Source organism: Humulus lupulus, chromosome 6 (genome assembly GCF_963169125.1).
Source record: "Humulus lupulus chromosome 6, drHumLupu1.1, whole genome shotgun sequence".
NCBI lineage: Eukaryota > Viridiplantae > Streptophyta > Magnoliopsida > Rosales > Cannabaceae > Humulus > Humulus lupulus.
The window spans coordinates 180,916,575-180,934,211 of record NC_084798.1 but is presented as its reverse complement, the minus strand read 5'-3'; the positions used below and the strand labels follow the sequence as shown (position 1 = coordinate 180,934,211).

The 17,637-nt window shown below is 40.3% G+C and overlaps 1 protein-coding gene across 3 annotated transcripts; it reads right to left on the bottom strand.

The window, feature by feature from the left end:
- Positions 1–5,485: 5,485 nt before the first annotated feature.
- On the bottom strand, positions 5,486–10,354 carry LOC133782770 (zinc finger BED domain-containing protein DAYSLEEPER-like). Of its 3 annotated transcripts, none has more exons than XM_062222142.1 (3): positions 10,017–10,354; positions 9,440–9,523; positions 5,486–8,413 (listed from the first exon to the last, which is right to left on the bottom strand). In XM_062222142.1, exon 3 carries the CDS (start codon positions 8,388–8,390, stop codon positions 5,961–5,963), a length of 2,430 nt encoding a protein of 809 aa, XP_062078126.1. In that variant the 5' UTR covers positions 8,391–8,413; positions 9,440–9,523; positions 10,017–10,354; the 3' UTR covers positions 5,486–5,960. The 3 variants fall into 3 exon arrangements, with proteins under 3 accessions (XP_062078126.1, XP_062078125.1, XP_062078124.1); XM_062222141.1 differs by having other exon boundaries at positions 9,440–9,481; XM_062222140.1 differs by lacking the exon at positions 9,440–9,523 and having other exon boundaries at positions 10,017–10,351.
- Positions 10,355–17,637: the final 7,283 nt, after the last annotated feature.

Sequence of the window (17,637 nt, the reverse complement as noted above, 5' to 3'; positions counted from 1 at the left end):
CTACACTGTTCACAGAGGGGATTTTTGGGCTTTTGTGAAGGGATTTTGACCTAGGGTTCGGGGCTCGATTCCGCCACTTTGTTTTGGGGATCTAGGACTTCCCGGGGGGGCTCGGGATTAGTCCCGAGGCTAGGTTTGTGACTTGAGGTTGGTGATGACTTTGACTTGTGGATTTTGCCTAGGTAAGCGCTAGGGCTCGGGTAGGATCGTGCTCAAGGAGTCGGGTGATCAAGGCTACCGAATCTAAAGGTAAGAAAACTGTAACACCCGAGAATAGGGCATGGGCCCACTGTGTGATTGCAGGGCACGGCCCTAGATTGTATTGTGTGCAAGTGTGTAAACTTAGATGAACTATTGTATGTTTGAATGGTTATTTCTGAATGCATTATATGTGTGATTATAATGGAATGAACGGCTAAGGCCGAGAGTGGCGTAGGCCGGGTACGGCAGTGGGGCCGAAAGTAACGCTCAGCACATGGGATCCTATAGCCAGGGTGGGACCCAAGGGATACATGAGTTATCCTACGGTGAGGACCGAGACCCCAAGCTTTGGTAAGGCCTCTGGGGCGGCATGGCCGTGCTTGTTTAATCTGATGGTTTTTCTATTTATCAGCAAATTATGCCAGCTATATTAATTGCATTTGTTATGTGCTATTTGGGTTTTCTTGCTGGGCTTCGGCTCACGGGTGCTCCGTGTGGCAGGTAAAAGCAAGGAATCAGTCAACCGGCCATGAGTATGGAGAGCGTGGGGGCGGCGCGTACATGTTCGGCCTGCCCGACTGCTTTGGTTGGGGGCATTTTGTATATGGCTGTATTAAACCATTCTTTTGATAACTGATCAAGTGTAAATCTATTTTTGAGTTGTAAATATTTTGTAAACCTTATTTTGGGATCCCAGATGTTTTATACTTAACGTTTTCAATGAAGTTAAACATTTTAAAAGAGTACAGCCTTAAATTCTGATTTATCCACACTTTTGGTTTTAGAAACCACTTATAGTCAGTCAAAAGCAAGATTTCTATTTTAAACTCACAAAGTAACGGCTCTAAGGTAGTAGGGCGTTACACAAACAGTCCTTGCTTGATGTTGGCTATAAAGCTTATCTTTCAAGCTATTATAAACTGTCTTCGAAAGGCGGAGGACAATTGGGACCAAGAATGAATGGAACCTGGTCTGTGCTTCTTGAACAACTCATCCGCTGGTCCCGTCAGGATAACGGGAAGTAGTGGCATCTGGTGTCCCCGAAGATGCGTTGCACAGACATTTGGCGGTTGAATTTGGATAAATGGTCGGAAGAGTCCGTAACTCTACTGTAAGGAGTAATGTCTGGAATCTTGAAGCCTCAAGGTAATGGGGCTTCAACAATGTGTGGAGCACATGGCTCATTGTCCTCATCCTCTGAATCAGAATCTTGGCCCTTTTTCCTGACCATCTTCAACATTTTTTTTTTCAAATTCTCCAACTCTGCGCGTAGAGGATCATTGTTGGCACTATGTGTCGGGTACTCCCTCTAGTTGGGCATTGCTTCTTTCATCCAAGCGTTAAGATTGTCTCAGAGGTCCGGTTGTGGGTATCTCCAGAGGGGTCCTCAGGATCGATCCTGTTTTTGCGAGCATTAAGATTGTCTAACAAATCAGGATGTGCGACCTTATGGTAGCCAACTTCGGGGAATCCTACCTCAGTCTCTCCATCAGACTCTACGTAGTCATTAACCGAGACATTGATTCATTTTCCTCTGTTCATGGAGACTTCTATCTTGTTGACTCCCCGACCAGGGTTTCCCCGGGGTTGCTAGGGCATAAAAGGCTCAATTTCTCCAGGCCTGACATGGTCTGTCGCAGCACGCCTAGGCAGAACGCCTTGGGCTCCGCCGACATTGTGGGCCTGGAGATTTCCTCAAACCCCGTGAACTTCTTCGGGGTCATATTCCCATGTCGGGACATCAAGGGCTCGGAAGCCCAGTGAGTCTTCTTTCGTTTATGGGGACCATTATCCCTTTCTCCCCTATGGGTTGGAGGCAAAGGTTGTATTCTAGCTGATTGTATAGGTTGCACGCCAGCTAGCTGTTCTTGTGCCACATCATCGGAATGTGCGGGTGGCATGCCTGCTAGCTGCACAAGTGGCACTTCAGCTGGGTGTGGAGGTGGCACACCAGCTGGCTGCCCAGGTGGTATTTTTCCTTGAGGGTCCACTCGTATCCCTTGAGCCATAGTAGCCCTCATGGCGTTTACCACCTCATGTAAGGCGTAGTTGGTACCCTTTCGAGCCTCCATCTCCCGTTGCTTAGAGGCAATTTGGCCCTTCAGGGCCACCACTTCTGGTGGTTCCTCCGTTTGGTACAATTGTGATTACTCACTGTCGTAGTCGTCTTCGTCTTCACCACCGTAACTATCATTATCAACCACTTCTAGAGTAGTTGGTGGAGGTGGTTGGCTTGGTTCTCCTCCCACAATGGCGGTGGGGGGAGCATCTTCGGGGAGCTTTCTTCTAGTGTTCACCATTGCTGCAACTCAAGCTCACTTCAAGCTCTCAATGAAAGCAACAGAATGTTGGCTAGCTTTTTCACTAACAACTAATAAACTTAAAGCTTAAAGAATTAGAGATCGAGACACAGATTTTTACGTGATTCAGGTTGTAAATCAACCCCACGAGCCACTTGTATTTAGGATGCTAAGAGCATGCAAATGTCTAGCTCTTATGGAGGTTTTTAGGCAGTGTTTGGGCGTGCTCTAAAAGAAATGAATTCTGGATCCTTTACAAAGTGTGCCCTAGCCCTATTTATAGATGGTTGATTACAATTATTCTCCCATAATGGGGCTTAAATACACAATAAATGGCAATCCTTCCAATAAATGAGCTGGTGGGTCCCTGTGTATCTTAGTGGGCCCAATACGAGGTATTCCAGCCTATTACTTTATTTGGCAACACGCTCTTGACAGTGTCAGGAGGGTAGCGACATGTTTTCCCAGTTGGCAGCGTCGTGAGCATCCTCCTTGTCGCTTGTATGGGATCGACACCACAATCTATACAACAAAAAATGTCAGATGGTTGCTTGTGAACCAAGGTCACTGTAATTGACACATGGCAACCCTTCTCCATGTCCAGAAGAGGCTTCTTGCAGACCTCGAGAAAATGAATGGAGGAGATGGTCTTGTAATGAGACTTGGAGCATTATCTTGGAACATGGTCCTCGAGAAGTAACGTTTCCATAATGACATGTTCCTCTGGTGGTGGTGAACTATGATCGAAGGTTGGGCTTATCTCCCGTGGAGCTCAAAGCAAGCTCCAGGGAACTTAATCAACTTCCGTGGAATCTTAATTACTTTTAATCTGTGCCACGTGTTACTTGATGAAAACACCAATGTATTAAAGTCCTAAATAATAATGGGATACATTATATTTATATTTATAATATTTGTAAGAAGAATATATTTATTTCTTTTATAAGTTCATATTAAATATTTAATTTTTAGTATATAAATTATAATTCAAAATGAATATTAATTATTTATAATATATATTGTATGACATGTATTTATATTTAAAATAAATATACTAATATTTGTAGATATCTTTTATCTTACAAAATTTTATTATTATATCTAGAAAAGTATATTTAAATTTCAAATATATTCATATAAATCTAAATAAATATATTTTTATATAATTGGGTAAGATACACTTATACTCGTACCCTACCTATATCTACATCGGGTACATATTTTGATATCCTCACTCTACCTTTTAAACCTAATTTATTAGGTAATACCCTACCCATAAATAAAAAGATTTTCGAGTAAAATTTCAATCCTTAGAGAATATCTACTTTCTAATTCTCATAATAAATCTCTGCACAACGAGCCAATTAGGGTTGTACAATGGTTGGTTTGGTTGGGTTATATCATATTTTAAGTCGCCCAATGTAAATATTGGGTTGCAAACATCCAACTGCGACCCGCCCAAATAAGAAAAAAAAATTTTAACCCGCCCAATGATTTTGGCAGTTTGGTTGGGTTAACCCATTTAAACCGATTTTTAATATTTTAGTTTTTATTTCTTTCTAGTTTTCAAATAATCAAATTAAATAAACTAAAAGTATATCATACATCTTTTAAACTTAAAAATATTATATTCTAAATTCATTGTTAAAAATATGAGGTTCCATTATTTTTATTTTAAAGAAAGATAATTTATGTAATATTATAATATATATAAACTCTTATTTTATTTATTTGGGTGGGTTTCAACCTGTCTAATTATTATATTAGGTGGTTTGATTTTTCTTTTGGTTATCTGGGTTGTGTTTTTTACTCGTTTATTCGGCTTGGTTTGGGTGGGTTATTCGGTTTGGGCGGTTTGCGAATTTTTTTGAACAACCCTAGAGCCAATGAGAGAACAAGACAAATAATAAAATAAAAATGATAATAATAATTAGGGATAATGGCAGCAAAATTACTCGAGTAGTTACAATTATTGTAGATAAATACCTATGTAAAAAATTTTGATGACAAAACTACTCAAGTAGTTACAGTTCTTGCAGTTAAATACCCATGTAAAAATTTTTACTGCAAAACTACTTAAGTAATGGATTTTATTGCACATCGTTAAGTTAAATGTTAAAATTGTGGCAACCTCCAATTTGTCCATTTTTTTAATTTTTTTAATATTTTAAAATTAATTAAAAATTTAGGAAAATAAATCAATAACATATTTTAAATTCATAAAAAAAAATTAAAACATGTATTTTAAAAACTAAAAAAATAACATTAATTTAATGAAAAATCTAAATAAAAATCATAAAAAATTCATTTTTAATCAATATAAAATTAGATTGTCTTTCGATTTTAATCAAAATTAAAATGAAATTTTTATGATTTTATTTAGGTTTTTCATTAAATTAATGTTTCTTGTTTTAAAATACTTGTGATTGTTTTTTTGGAATTTAAAATATTTTATTTTTTTTTTTTGAATTTTTATTTATTATGAAAATATTTAAACTAAACTTTTTGGAATTAAAATCTATTTTTTTCCTGAATTTTTTAATATTTTTTAATTATTTTTTAAATATCTTGGACGAATTGAAAGTTATCATATGTCTTATATAATTAATTTTAACAGTTAGTACAAGAAAATAGTTTTGTTATCAAAAAATTTACTTAAATATTTAATTACAAGGATTATAACTACTCCAGCAATTTTTCCGTCAAAATTTTAACATAAATATTTAACTGCTGATGCTATTATCCATAATAATTATTCAGAAACTTACATAAATATCTTTTAAATACGTATATCTATAATAGATAGTTATCAAAATTTTCACTCTTCTTATCCATCCAAACCTCCCTCCTCCCCCATGATCCAATTCTCCCTCCTTCCTACCAATAGTCGCCGTTTGTGCAAATAACACAATTCAATGTCAAATGGTGATGTGTTACAATTTATAAATTTGAAGCATTAGTTAAGAACATGATGAGAAGTGGTATTCTACTGCACAGAGCCAAAACTTTATTTTACATTTTAAAAAAAGAAGTGTTGGAAGAATCAAACAGTAGTCATATACAATTTCCCATAAAGCTCCTTTCTAGTCCTGCCAGGCTAATTAAGACTGTTATCCTGGTCCAATACTCATATCACATGTGATGAACCTGGTCTAAAACCTGTCCAGTTCCAAAGTTTCATACATCGAACAAGCTTTTTATGGATAAATACCCATTATGTTGGAACCTTTGAAGCTGCAAAGATCTAACACTAACAAGCTAAGAAATGGTGTCATGTCCAAGCATTACAAATGGTCTCTGAGAATGATACAAAATCCCAACCTAATGGCGAAATTAAAACTAATGGCTAAATAAATAATACAGCACCTACCAACTTACATTTTGAGTTCTGGCCGAGCAAAAAATATCACCAAACATATTTCACAATCTGAGGGTGATACTAACAAGCCCAGAAACTCATCAATATTCCATTCTTACAAGAGCATTTGAAATGCCTGATGAACCATACTGCATCCAATCTTTGGCACATATGAGGGCTTCAACGGTCTCAGGCCGCAATGAACTTCGGTACCCATCCATCTCTTTGGCAGTGGTGTCAAATATAGATTCCGGAGGAACTGTGGATACTGGAATTGACAAAATGTCACGAGCCATTTTTGAAAGAGTTGGGTACTTCAGTTTGTTCAGTTTCCACCACCCCAACACATCAAACTCTTGGACACGAGGCAATAGAGACTCGTCCAAATACTGGTCCAGCTCTGATTTCATCTGTTGGCTTGTGGTCTCCATGATGTAGACATCAAAATCTGTGAGTCCATTGTCCGACAAAAGAGTTCCTCCTTGCTGTTCGTCTGTCCTACCGCTGCCTGAATTTCCTTCTTCAGCATAAGTGGGCGTCAAGGGCAGAGGCAGAGCCACATATTCATGAAAAAGCTCATGAATTCCATCATCAACTACCTTGATATATGTAGGGGCATCTTCACCATAGATTTTGTTGAAGCTAAATTCAACTAGCTTCATTTTGAAGCGAGGATCCATGACTACTGCAGTTGCCAAAGCCAGGCTACACTCCTTCCAGTATTTATCAATTTTTTCCTGCATTCTTTTCGTTAAGGCATTGATGAAAGGATCTTCACTTGTAGCTGCACGAACAAGCTCTGACTGAATCTTCCATACTTCATGGAAGAAAGTAATTGCGGTTGGGTTGGTTGTGTTAGTAAGGATGTTAACTGCATCAAAGAGAAGCTTCAAGTACATGCATACTATCTCAACCTGCTTCCAATCATCCATGGACGGGGCTGCTTTGTAATCTGGATCAGATGTATCCAAGCAAGAGAAGACTTCCTTTAACTCGGAAGAAGCCACTAGCATTTGATATGTTGTATTCCATTGAGTTTGGTCATCTAGAGACAGGGTCCTTTCACTTGGGACCTGAAGATGTTGCTTGAGCTCAAGGAACTTTTCCTCGTGGGATTCTGAAGTCTTCACAAACTTTACACTTTCCCGAACCTTTCTGACATTTTCATTAACTTCATATAAAACATCCTTAGCAATACTGCTGAAAGCACGGGCAAGGCAATTCCCAACCAATAATTGGCCATTAAGGATAAGTGGGTTCTTAATGGAGAGTAGAGGCCTCAAATTTTCAAGTGCAGCTTCACTGAGTGGCTGATTATATGTAAGAGAAAACAATTTGTTCTCCAAACTCCAATCATGAAGACAAACAGCAACAGCATGGCTAAAGGCAGTATCTGAGTCGGGATATGGTTCCATCACAACATTAAGAAGTCTCTTTTGCAATTTCCAATCACTATCAATGAAGTGACCGGTGATAAAAACATAACCAACACTTTGACTTGAAGTCCACAAGTCCAGGGCAAGGCAAACACGACCAGGTATGCCCTCAATAAACTTCATAAGGTGCTGCTTTTCCATTAGATATGTTGCAACACAATCCCCTTGGACGGTGTTGAAGCTCACCATGTTGAACTGCGGCTGAAGATTCTGAACAAAAGTTAAAAACCCTGGATGTTCAACCATATGAAGGGGATAATCATGCATAATGATCATCCTAGCAATCTCATGGCGGCACCGGTCAGCGTCAAACATAATTTGGGGTACACTACTAGTTCGGTATCGTCGTTTTGGTGGATCAGAAGGGCTATTGCCCGTCCTTGAATTAGGGGTATATGGGCTTAACTGGTTCTTATCCTGGTTACGAAGCAATGCAGGGCAGGTTCCCTTTGCAATATGGCGTTTTAGGTGGCTTGTACCTGCAACTTTCGAACCTGTACTATATGCAAAACTTTGCTTGCACTGCTTACAGCATGCCCTCCGACATCCAGCACTCACAGTTTCAATTGTGAAGTGCTCCCAGACTATAGACTTCTTCTTCCTCCGCTTGTTAGGCTGTGTTTCTGAATTAGTCACCTCATTGTTTTCATACAAGTTTGGCGTCTTCTCTTCATAAGGGGTTAAGGTTAACATCTTCTCCTCATAAGGGGTTAACATCTTGTCTTCATCAGGGGTTTCCATCTTCTCACTGTTAGGGGTCTCCATAATCTTATCTTCAAGAGGAGTACTCACCATTTGGTCTTCAACATGGGTCATGACCATCTGGTGTTCCATAGGAGTGGAGACCATCTGATGCTCAACCATCTGGTGTTCAACCATCTGGTCTTCCATAGGAGTGGTGACCATCTGGTGTTCAGTCGTCACCATCTGGTGATTCTGGTGGTCAACAGGAGTTGCAATCATCTGGGTTTCAACACGAGTGGTGACTATATGGGAATCATCATGAGTGGTGACCATGTGGGTTTCACCATGAGTGGTGACCATATGAGTTTCAACATTAGTAGAGACCATCTGGTCTTCAACAGATGCAGCCATCTTTCCTTGCAAGTATAAATATCCTGCTTGGCAACATAAACAATATCCAACAAAATGTCAGCCGGTGAACCATCAGAGAATAATATAAGTAGACCAAACTGGTGACATAATGAATAAATATACATTGTTCTAATTCAAAATCAAACATAATAGAAAGTTTAAATAGCTTCTCAACTCTATTCCACCTAAAAATGAACAACATTCTACTCCTTACCAACATCTTATTACTTTACTAGATTCGATAATTAAATTAGACACGTTTTGAAAACATGCATGACATTAAATTCACACACAAACTAAGTAACAGGGTAACTCAAGGGATTAACTATTAATTGACTAATGAACGCTGCAATTGAAAGACAGGGCAGTTTGACTCAGCTTTTAAAATTCTAAACTGTAATAAGCATTCTTACAAAAGAACATAATCAAGCATTTTCTTCAAAGTCGGACAGTTCTGAGGTTGCCAAATTGGTCCCCCATATTTAAGGACTAGGGCAAATAGTTCCACAATACTCGTTCATACTTAAGCAGTATTCAGTCGTAATCGTTTCATGAGAAGCAAGACTTAGGTACCAGTGCAGTACCATATCTAAAGTTACCCCTTGTCCTTTTTAGTTTGAAAAAACACTAACCATGCTCACTTTAACATATGCTATATGTGGTTACAAGCAACATCAAACGAAAAGGTGATTTAAAACTTTCATATGTAAGTAATAAAGACAAAGGCATTGCTTTAACTTCTTTTCCTTCTTGAGTTTTATTTTTCATAAACTTTTGGGTATGTGGGAGGGGGAGCACAGCTGTTTTAATAGTGTCATTTTTTTTCTTCCTCTGTTGGGCGGTTTGGTGGCAATGGAGCGGTACTCGTTTACTGTTAAAATATGCTTAGTTATATTTCTACCATATGAAAGCCTTAGCCGCTTGGTGTTGGAACTGCCCAAACACTCTATCAGCTAAGGCCCCACAAGAGAGCTGGGCTGGGCCCACCAAACTCAAATGGGCCGAGTATATAAAAACATGAATCAGTCAATCCAAACAGCTTGACCAACCTAGATTCAATGCAGTCCATCAGATTAGAGTCCATCATTGATCTTCAAACAAGAATAGAAAATTTTAGAGCCTATCCATGGATCCTATTCCAAACATGGGTCAGAATCAGAAAAAGACATAAAATACTATACCTTCAAACGGGCTAAAAATAGTTCCAGAAAAGTATTAATATAATATAGCAAAAAAAAGAAAAAGAAAAACAATCTAAACAGTTTGATCAAGCTTGGGCTTCCCAGGGAAACAGCTCCAGAAAACAAGCCCACCCAGATCAAAGAACAAAGACGAATCTTCCCAAATCTCAAATTTTAAAATTTCGTCATAAAAGTTTACACCTTTCTTCTTCAACTTAAAAACACACAAACAAACACATATATACACGCATATACACAGACACACACACATATACATCACCACCAACAAATTTCAAACTCCAAACTCGGAAGCGAAATCTTAAACAAAATTAAAATAAAAAAACACTCAATCAATTTCAAATCAAAACCAAAATCCAGATTCAAGAAAACGAAATAATCTCGAAGGGCTAAAAAGTAAGGAAATTTAATTTTACCGAAGGGTTACCTCAAAACCGAGAGAAGAACCTTCCGTTGAGGCCGAAGTCGAAGCTCGGAGACCGAGCTTCAGGGCTCCGCGAGAGCTCGAGATCTAGGGTTTAACAGAGAGAGAAGAGAGGAGCGAAAGAGAGAGAAAGAAGAGAGAGAAACGATGCCAAACGAGACAGAGAGAAAAGGTTTGGGCTTTTTTTTTTCGAAACGAACCCGAAAACCTAATTGGACTCTTTTGGGGTTTGAAAGGCAGTGGGCAGTGTGGTTAGAGGACCTGGCTGGGGTTGGGAGTTGGGACTCGTTAAGAGATAAGATTTTGGGGTAAGATTTCGAATAGGGCACATAACATATTTTCTTTCTTTTATTTTTATTTTTTTTCTTTGGGTTATTGGACTTTCTTTCTTCTGGTTTGGGTCCATTATTGTTATTATTATTTTTATTTATTGATCTGGTTTTTAAATATTTATCAAAAAATAAAAATAAAAAAAGAAAAGAAAAGAAATGAAAGCCCACCCAACCCTAAGCCTAACCTGAGTATTTTGTGGTCCGTACGCGTAGACCGAATATAATGGACAGTTCATTACCTTCATCTATTGAGGGCCCACTTGAGCTTTGCCCTAATTTTTCTCTCTTTTTCTTAGCCCATTGATGTGTCCAACAAGAAATTTTGATACTCATTCACTCACTCTTTCTTCTCAAGCCCTGATCCAACCAAAGGTGTATATATCCATGTATATATATACGTATATAAGAGTTAAAACTGGTTGTGATAGGGCATATATACATAGCTTAATGATACTATATTTCTCTTTATTCCAATTCTCATTTTTTTAGTAAAAAAAAATTCGACCCAATTGAGACAAGTTGTTTTGAGAGATATGTTTGATCAATTTTATTTTAATGATATAGTAGCTAAAAAAGAAAATGATTTCATTTTTTCAAAAACTGCAAATTTCAATTAAGGAAATATATATGAGGGGCAATTTTGTCTAATGTTATTTTTAGAAATGTGTTGATGAGGGGGATAACAGAAAAAATCCACTTTTTAATGGACTAAATTATAAATTTTAGTTTGATGAGTTGAAGATATTAAAATTCTAAATTTATATATATAATTCATGAGAGAAATTGTTTTAAGATGAATGATGGTCTAGTTTTAATTTAGGAATATCATTTTCTAGCAAAATAAAAGAAAAAAAACGGAATGATTGCGATTGAGAAAATTTTGCTTATGATAATCATGTCTCACCTAACCTGATTTGGATATTAAACATAAGCAAATGAAAATAAATATTCAAAATTTAATTGAAAATGGGGAAAACTAAGAAGAGATAAGCAAGATGTCACATCATGGTATCCATACCATTATTAAGTAGGTTCATATTTATTCAATATATAGTATGTGCTTTATAATCAATCAAGTTTTCAAATCATAAAATTATAACTAATCATTTTTATATATATTAATATATTTGGCATTTTCAAAGCCACGTGGTCCAATCGACAAAATATCAAAATGTATCACTATTATTTCCATGGGTTGAGTATGGGAAATTTCAATTTATATGCTTGAGTTATAATAACAACAAAATATTAGGTATATTAAAATTTTTAAAATAATGCTATTTTTTTTTGTACTTTATCCAAAATGATTTTACCATTTCTTCCTCACTTTTCACTCCTCATTTCTCTCTTCTCTCTTCTCTCTTCCCTCTCTCTCTCTCTCTCTCTCTCTCTCTTATTTCACTCTCTCTCACCTCACACCACCACCAACACCACCATCACACTAAATATTATATTTCGAACAGATTTGGACATGATTTTTGAGTTTTTTTAGCGATTTTTTTTAGATCTGAAACTCTGAAATCTGCAGAAAATCGACCTTACTCGATGGTGATTTGATGGTGCTCGATGCCAGCTCGATGGGACCTTCAAATTCATGATTTTTCATGAAAAAATGACTTAGCTCGATAGTGGTTCGATGGTAGCTCGATAGTGGCTCGATGGTGCTCGATGCAATTCTTGCAAGAGACATATTTTTTCACTCAGGTGTCCGTTTGGGGTGATTTTTTTTTTTTTTTTTGTATTTTTTCAAGATCTACACATTTGACATGTTAATATGCACATTTGTGAAGTGTAACACTTGTAAAAAATACTAAAGTGCAAACATACTGCATGTTTAAGACATCTTTTGGTATATTTTTAAGTTTTGAACTTCCCAAATGTACATATAAGCATGTTAAACGTGTAGATCTTGAAAAAATACTCAAAATAAAAAAAATCACTCCAAACGGACAACCGAATGAAAAATTATGTCTCTTTCAAAAATTGCATTAAGCACCATCGAGCCATTATCGAGCTACCATCGAACCACCATCGAGCTAAGTCATTTTTTCATGAAAATCTTGATCTTGAAGGCCCCAGCGAATGGTGGCTCGATGCCAGCTTGATGAGACCTTCAAAATCATGATTTTTCATAAAAAAAAATGACTTAGTTCGATGATGGTTCAATGGTAGCTCGATAGTGGCTCGATGGTGCTCGAAGCAATTCTTGTAAGAGACATAATTTTTCACTCGGGTGTCTGTTTGGGGTGACTTTTTTTTAAATTTTGGGTATTTTTTCAAGATCTACACGTTTGACATGTTAATATGCACATTTGGGAAGTTTAAAACTTAAAAATATACCAAAAGATGTCTTAAACATGAGGTATGTTTGCACTTTTATATTTTTTACAAGTGTTACACTTCACAAATGTGCATATTAACATGTCAAACATGTAGATCTTGAAAAAATACCCAAAATAAAAAAAAATCACCCCAAACGGACACCCGAGTGAAAAATTATGTCTCTTACAAGAATTGCATCGAGCACCATCGAGCACCATCGAGCCACTATCGAGCTACCATCGAACCACCATCGAGCTATGTCATTTTTTCAGGAAAAATCATGATTTTGAAGGCCTCATCGAGCTGGCATCGAGCACCATCGAGCCACTATCGAGCTACCATCGAACCACCATCGAGCTATGTCATTTTTTCAGGAAAAATCATGATTTTGAAGGTCTCATCGAGCTGGCATCGAGCACCATCAAGCCACTATCGAACTACCATTGAACCACCATCGAGCAAAGTCATTTTTTCATGAAAAATCATGATTTTGAAGGTCTCATCGAGCTGGCATCGAGCACCATCGAACCACCATCGAGCAAGGTCGATTTTCTGCAGATTTCAGAGTTTCAGATTTGAAAAAAAAATCACAAAAAAAACCCAAAAATCATGTCCAAATCTGTTCAAAAAATAATATTTAGTGTGGTGGTGGTGTTGTGAGGTGAGAGAGAGAGAGAGAGAGAGAGAGAGAGAGAGAGGGAAGAGAGAAGAGAGAAATGAGAAGTGAGGAGGAAGTGGAAATGGTATTTTGGGTAAAGTGCCAAAAAATAGCATTATTTTGTAATTTTTAATATGCATAGCATTTTTTTGTAATTATAAAAATGATCAAGCATACAAATTGAAATTTCCCTTGTGTAATTAAGAAATACTTTTTTTAGTACTGGTGTTGTTAAGTACTCAATAATATCTCTATTATTTTATGATAAAAAACACTTCAAATTCACGAGTTATTAGCGAGCTGGAAAATGTCATAATTCAATCCGCCACATGTAAATCGTCCACCTGAAGCTGCTGTTACGAGTCTCCACCTCTTTAGCCCGAGCTGATCAAATAGTTAGCAGTATACTCGAAGGCAACAGGTCAGCAGTATGGATATCACGAGCTGGCGCTACATCAAGCTCGAGGTGCAGCATAGATCTGGCATCCCCGACTATTTGTGAAGTCAACCACGCAATGTAAACGTGCGCATATCAGACATCACGTGTCTATTCCATTCCTGAATCATCGGACACGCAGCATAAACATGCGTGTTCAGGCACCCCACAACTGGTTTGGGCCATGCGGCCCATTATCTCCCCTTACCTATTGATTAGAAAATACCTCATTGTCAGGTTTTAGGAATTAATCATAAGTGTCACAGATATGACATGATCGGTAAGAAGGTCACAGGATGACCCCCTTTACCAACGCCTAGATATCCTCTCGCTATAAATATCGAGACCCTGGGCGTTGCAAGGGGTTGGCGTTTTTATTGTAAAGAAACACTCTGTAAGGAATACTCAAGAGATATCAATAATATTGACTGGTGAATTAGAGAGATTTTAACCTTCGAACCACCTAAAAGAAAAGGAGTGATAACCTTCCAACAATACTAATTTTGCTAGTTTGGAATTTAAATATTTTCATATTACGGTTCACTATTTAGCACTAATTCATCCCGTTTATTCGTATAATTATCTGTTGGCGAAGAACCGCATCAACAGTTTGGTGCTTTCATTGAGAGGATTTAGATTGGTGCTATTGCAGAAAACCTGGCCATGGTGGTTACTCGTTCAAGGCATGGTAATGAAGCAGATCAACATGATGGGCAGGAGGCCCACCATACCGCCATATCCGATGAACAAATCCCTGAGGTTCAACAGCGACCGGGAAAGAAGCCAATGGGCCAGGGCGACACCGGAAGTTTGGCACCCCGGTCGCCAAATCCGAACCCGGATTTCTACACGGCGATAGAGATGGAGAACGCACAGTTGAGAAGTCAGCTGTCAAAAGCAAACAAGCAAATCGAAGAGGTCTTGGCCCGGTTACCCCCTCTTACAACCAACGCTAACGTCGGAAAGAGGCATAGTGGGACTCATAGGTCCCGCCGGGATAACCGGTCCAGGCCCAACCGGTCAATCAGAACCTCAACTCCGAGTTCCACTCCCACGTCACACCACCACCAGGAAACTGTGTTTGAGGAGTTTCCTAGGGCCGATCAGCAATTCAGCCGATCGGTCCGAACCTTAACTCCTAGCTCGATTCCACCCTCGAACGCACCCAGAAGGGCCCGAGGCAGCTCACAGAAGAGATCCGGGGAGGGCTCGCGAAGACAGCCTGCCGTCCTGCACCACGGCTAGACCGCCGAGTGCAGGATGCGGGGAATGGTAGAGTGGAGCGGCCGCGACCTAGCTTGATCCGCCCAGACGAGACTAGGATCGCATCACCAGTTAGGCATCCCCCGTCGCCCATAAGATACCCATCTCCTCCCCGCCCAGTCCGGGACATTTCGGCTCATGGGAGTAGCAAGAGAAATCTTCATTCCACCGATCATTCCTGTCGCAGCCGAGCGCACGGGGAAATCCTGAATCCTCACCCTCAGCAGCGGGCTCCGATATTTTCAAACGGGAGTTACTGGACCGGGAGTCATCGAAGTGGCATGTCCGGTGAAGACCTGCACCATCGTTTGAGTTCGGCTCAAAGCCCTCAGGCCACCCCTCAGGCCGACCTTCGAGATCGCCTCAACTCACAAAGAGGAGGTCCGACTAGAAATGGTAGTCATGCTCACCGAGGGGAGGGTCTGTCGGAAGTACGTGACAGTGGGAATGTCCCACCTAACCAAGCTTAAGCTTGGAGGGAAAATAACCCGCCTAACGCTTACAATGGAACTGGAGCTGTTGAACAGCCCCAGAACAACCAAGGAAGTAAGGACCAAACCCTAGAGCGTCTAACTCAGATGGAGGAGCTGATGAAGAAGCTCTTATCGGAAAAGGAAAAAGATGAGTACGACTCGGGGGACGAACTCGAGCTCTTTGCCCCCAACATAGCAGCAACGACGTATCCACCTGGTTTCCGTATGCCCCACTTGTCCAAGTTCAATGGAGACGGAGACCCGTCGGATCATTTGGGTATGTTCAACACCCTGATGATGGCCCACAACATCGGCCCCGAGTTAAGGTGTTTGATATTTCCTTCCACCTTGACTGGGCCGGCCAGGCAATGGTTCAAGCATAATAAAAAGCAGTCCATCAGCTCGTGGAAGACCTTCTCTGCTGACTTCAAGAGGGCATTCCGAGCTTCTTAGGCTGCCCGCATCAAAGCCGACACCCTAGCAAACGTGAAGCAGCAGCCCGAGGAACCTTTGAAAGCTTACCTGAGCAGGTTCGCAAACGTCGTGGCTCGAGCCAGGGACGCGGACGATAGTTCCAAGCTTATGGCCTTGAGGACTAGAATCCTCGTTGGAGGCGGACTATGGAAAAAGATACAGAGAAAAGGTGTTAGCATCGTAGACGAATTCCTAAACAAGGCCCAGGGATGGATAAACCTGGAAGAGGCGCGAGCATCGGTCGCAGGAACCAGCCAAGCCCCTGATCAGCCCGTTGGAGTGGGAACGTATGTCGTGAAAACAACTCAAACTGTTACACAGAATAACCAATTGGGTGGAGGCAAGAGAAAAGGGAGCAGCGAGGGCGGCCAACACGACCCAAAGAAGAACAAGCCCATGGAAAAATTTAAGCCAGTCTACGCGACTTACACTGAGCTCACGAACACTAGGGAGAACATTTTCCTAGCAAACTCTGCTCGTCTACCTTGGAAAAAGTCGGAGCCTTTGAAGCACCAGAAGGCCAAGAGGGACCCCTCCAAGTTTTGTCGATTCCACAACGACATTGGCCCAACACTGACAATTGTATGCATTTGAAGGATGAGATCGAGACACTCATCAGAGCCGGACCCTTGGCTCAATATGCGCGGAATAGAGTTCCCGCTGGTCAACCGGCTCCAGAAGCTCTGGTAAGTTAGCCCGGGGCCCGGATAAACCAGGACACCCTTCCTCCTATGATAGGAGGAGAGATATCCACGATCTCCGAAGGCCCCCATTTGGCCGACATGAGCAGAGGTGCCCAAAAGAGGTATGTCAATGAGTTGAAGGCTCATAACGGAGTGGAATTCGTCCCAGAGCGGCACCTACCCAAACAACAACGAATAGAGAGGCAGCCCATCAGTTTTACCGAGGAGGATGCTAGTCACGTCCAATTCCCCCATAACGATCCACTAGTCATAACTGCCCAACTCGCCACCCAACTCGCCAACCGGAGAGTTAGGAGAATACTGGTCGATAATGGGAGTTCGGTGAACCTGTTGTTCCGATCTACGCTGGAGAAGATGGGGCTATCCATCACCGAATTGAGGGCCACCTCTATGATGCTGTATGTATTTTCCGGAGAAGGGTCAGCAGCAATAGGAAGAATCGAGTTGGTGATTACCTTGGGAGAGGGACCCCGGATTGTCTCTAAACTCCTCGAGTTTGTGGTCGTTGATTGTCTCGCCGCCTACAACGCTATTCTGGGCCGACCTACATTGATTGCATTTGAAGCCATAACCTCCATCCGCCATCTCACTGTAAAATTCCCCTCCTCCACGGGGATATGTACAGTTCAAGGAGATCAGCTCGCTGCCAGGGAATGCTATAGAATTTCCATGAAGGGAAAGTCACGACCCAGGCAGCAGGCGATGACCATTCAGGGCAGGAATGAGGAATCTCAGGAAATAGTACCTATTCCTGAGATAGAAAAACCTCAGAGAGCCAAGGAGGAGGATATCACCTTGAATGATGATGTCGATCCCAGGATAGGCGAAGATAGATCCGAGCTCCAGGCCATCGAAGAACTCGAGGAGGTTAGTATCGACCCACAAGACCCCTCAAAGGTGGTAAAGCTCGGGAAAAACCTATGTAGCGAAAGGAAGGCAGAGCTGATTAGGTTTCTACAAGA

What these genes read in the sequence shown, in the direction of transcription:
- LOC133782770 (XM_062222142.1), bottom strand. Translation starts at nt 8,390, where the DNA reads ATGGCTGCATCTGTTGAAGACCAGATGGTCTCTACTAATGTTGAAACT.